The 1,135-nt window shown below is 65.2% G+C and overlaps 1 protein-coding gene across 1 annotated transcript in view; it reads right to left on the bottom strand.

The window, feature by feature from the left end:
- LOC104464317 (copine-9-like) overlaps positions 1–1,073 on the bottom strand; it is a 1,454-nt gene extending 381 nt beyond the window's left edge. Inside the window, exons 1-5 of the mRNA XM_010076984.1 lie at positions 920–1,073; positions 694–875; positions 398–525; positions 194–296; positions 57–114 (exon numbers count right to left, since the gene is read on the bottom strand). Of these exons, the coding sequence (XP_010075286.1) occupies positions 57–114; positions 194–296; positions 398–525; positions 694–875; positions 920–1,073 (625 nt within the window). The remainder of the gene's footprint in view (positions 1–56; positions 115–193; positions 297–397; positions 526–693; positions 876–919) is intronic.
- Positions 1,074–1,135: the final 62 nt, after the last annotated feature.

Here is a 1,135-nt window from a genome sequence, read left to right as displayed (position 1 = left end):
AGGAAGGGACACCGTTCCCGTCCCCCTTTCCCTGGTGTCCCCAAGCCCCAACTCACCCTCAAACTCAGCCGGCCCCACTCCCACGATGATGATGGACATGGGCAAGGCAGAAGCCTGTGGGGCAGAAGCAAGATGGCAGCTGGGGCATCACCCATGGGGTGGGGTGGACTCATGGTGACAAGAATGCCCTTACGGTGACGATGGCTTCCTTGGTCTGCATCATGTCGGAGATGACGCCATCGGTGATGATGAGGAGGACATGGTACTGCGAGCCATCGGTCACCTGGGCAGCCGTCCTATGTTGGGGGGGACAAGTCATGGGGTCCTTCCAGCAGCCCTGCTGTGGGACCGATGGCGTTTGGGGACAGTAAAGGGAAGAGAGTCCCCTGGTGCTCACCCAGCCACCTGGTTGATGACGGGGGCGAAGTTGGTGGGGCCGTAGAGCTGAACGGTGCGCAGGCTCTGCAGGTAGGACTCCAGCACGCCCTCGATGCCGGCGCAGCTGGGGTTCTCCGCGTTGTTGTTCTGGGGGATGGTGACAGACGCTTGGAGGGGGACCACAGCTCCCAGTGTCCCCCCCGCCCCGGCTGTGGGATGCTGGGGAAGGCTGCAGGTGGGGCAGATGCTTTCCCCCCAAAGCCAAGCTCCTGTGGGTACCCCAACCCTGGTGTCCCCCCCTTTCCCGGGGCGCACCAGGGGGAACTGGTGGGAGATCTTGCCATCGGGGGGGAGTTTGGCGCCGAAGCCGTAGGCGGGGAAGAGTTTGTCGCTGTCGTAGTCCTGGATGATCTCCCCCACCGCCTTCAGCGCCAGCGCGTAGGCGCTCAGCTGGTAGGGGCTCGCGTAGTGCAGGGAGGTGGGCTGCGACGGCATCCCTGCGGCACAGCACCCATCAGGGGGAACTGGTGGGAGATCTTGCCATCGGGGGGGAGTTTGGCGCCGAAGCCGTAGGCGGGGAAGAGTTTGTCGCTGTCGTAGTCCTGGATGATCTCCCCCACCGCCTTCAGCGCCAGCGCGTAGGCGCTCAGCTGGTAGGGGCTCGCGTAGTGCAGGGAGGTGGGCTGCGACGGCATCCCTGCGGCACAGCACCCATCGGCACCCGCCCCACGGCGATGGGACCCCCCCGTCCCACCTG

The sequence above is a fragment of the Pterocles gutturalis genome, unplaced genomic scaffold (genome assembly GCF_000699245.1).
Source record: "Pterocles gutturalis isolate BGI_N339 unplaced genomic scaffold, ASM69924v1 scaffold13933, whole genome shotgun sequence".
Taxonomy (NCBI): Eukaryota; Metazoa; Chordata; class Aves; order Pterocliformes; family Pteroclidae; genus Pterocles; species Pterocles gutturalis.
Note: the sequence above shows the minus strand (reverse complement) of the source record. Positions and strands in the feature narration are given on the sequence as shown.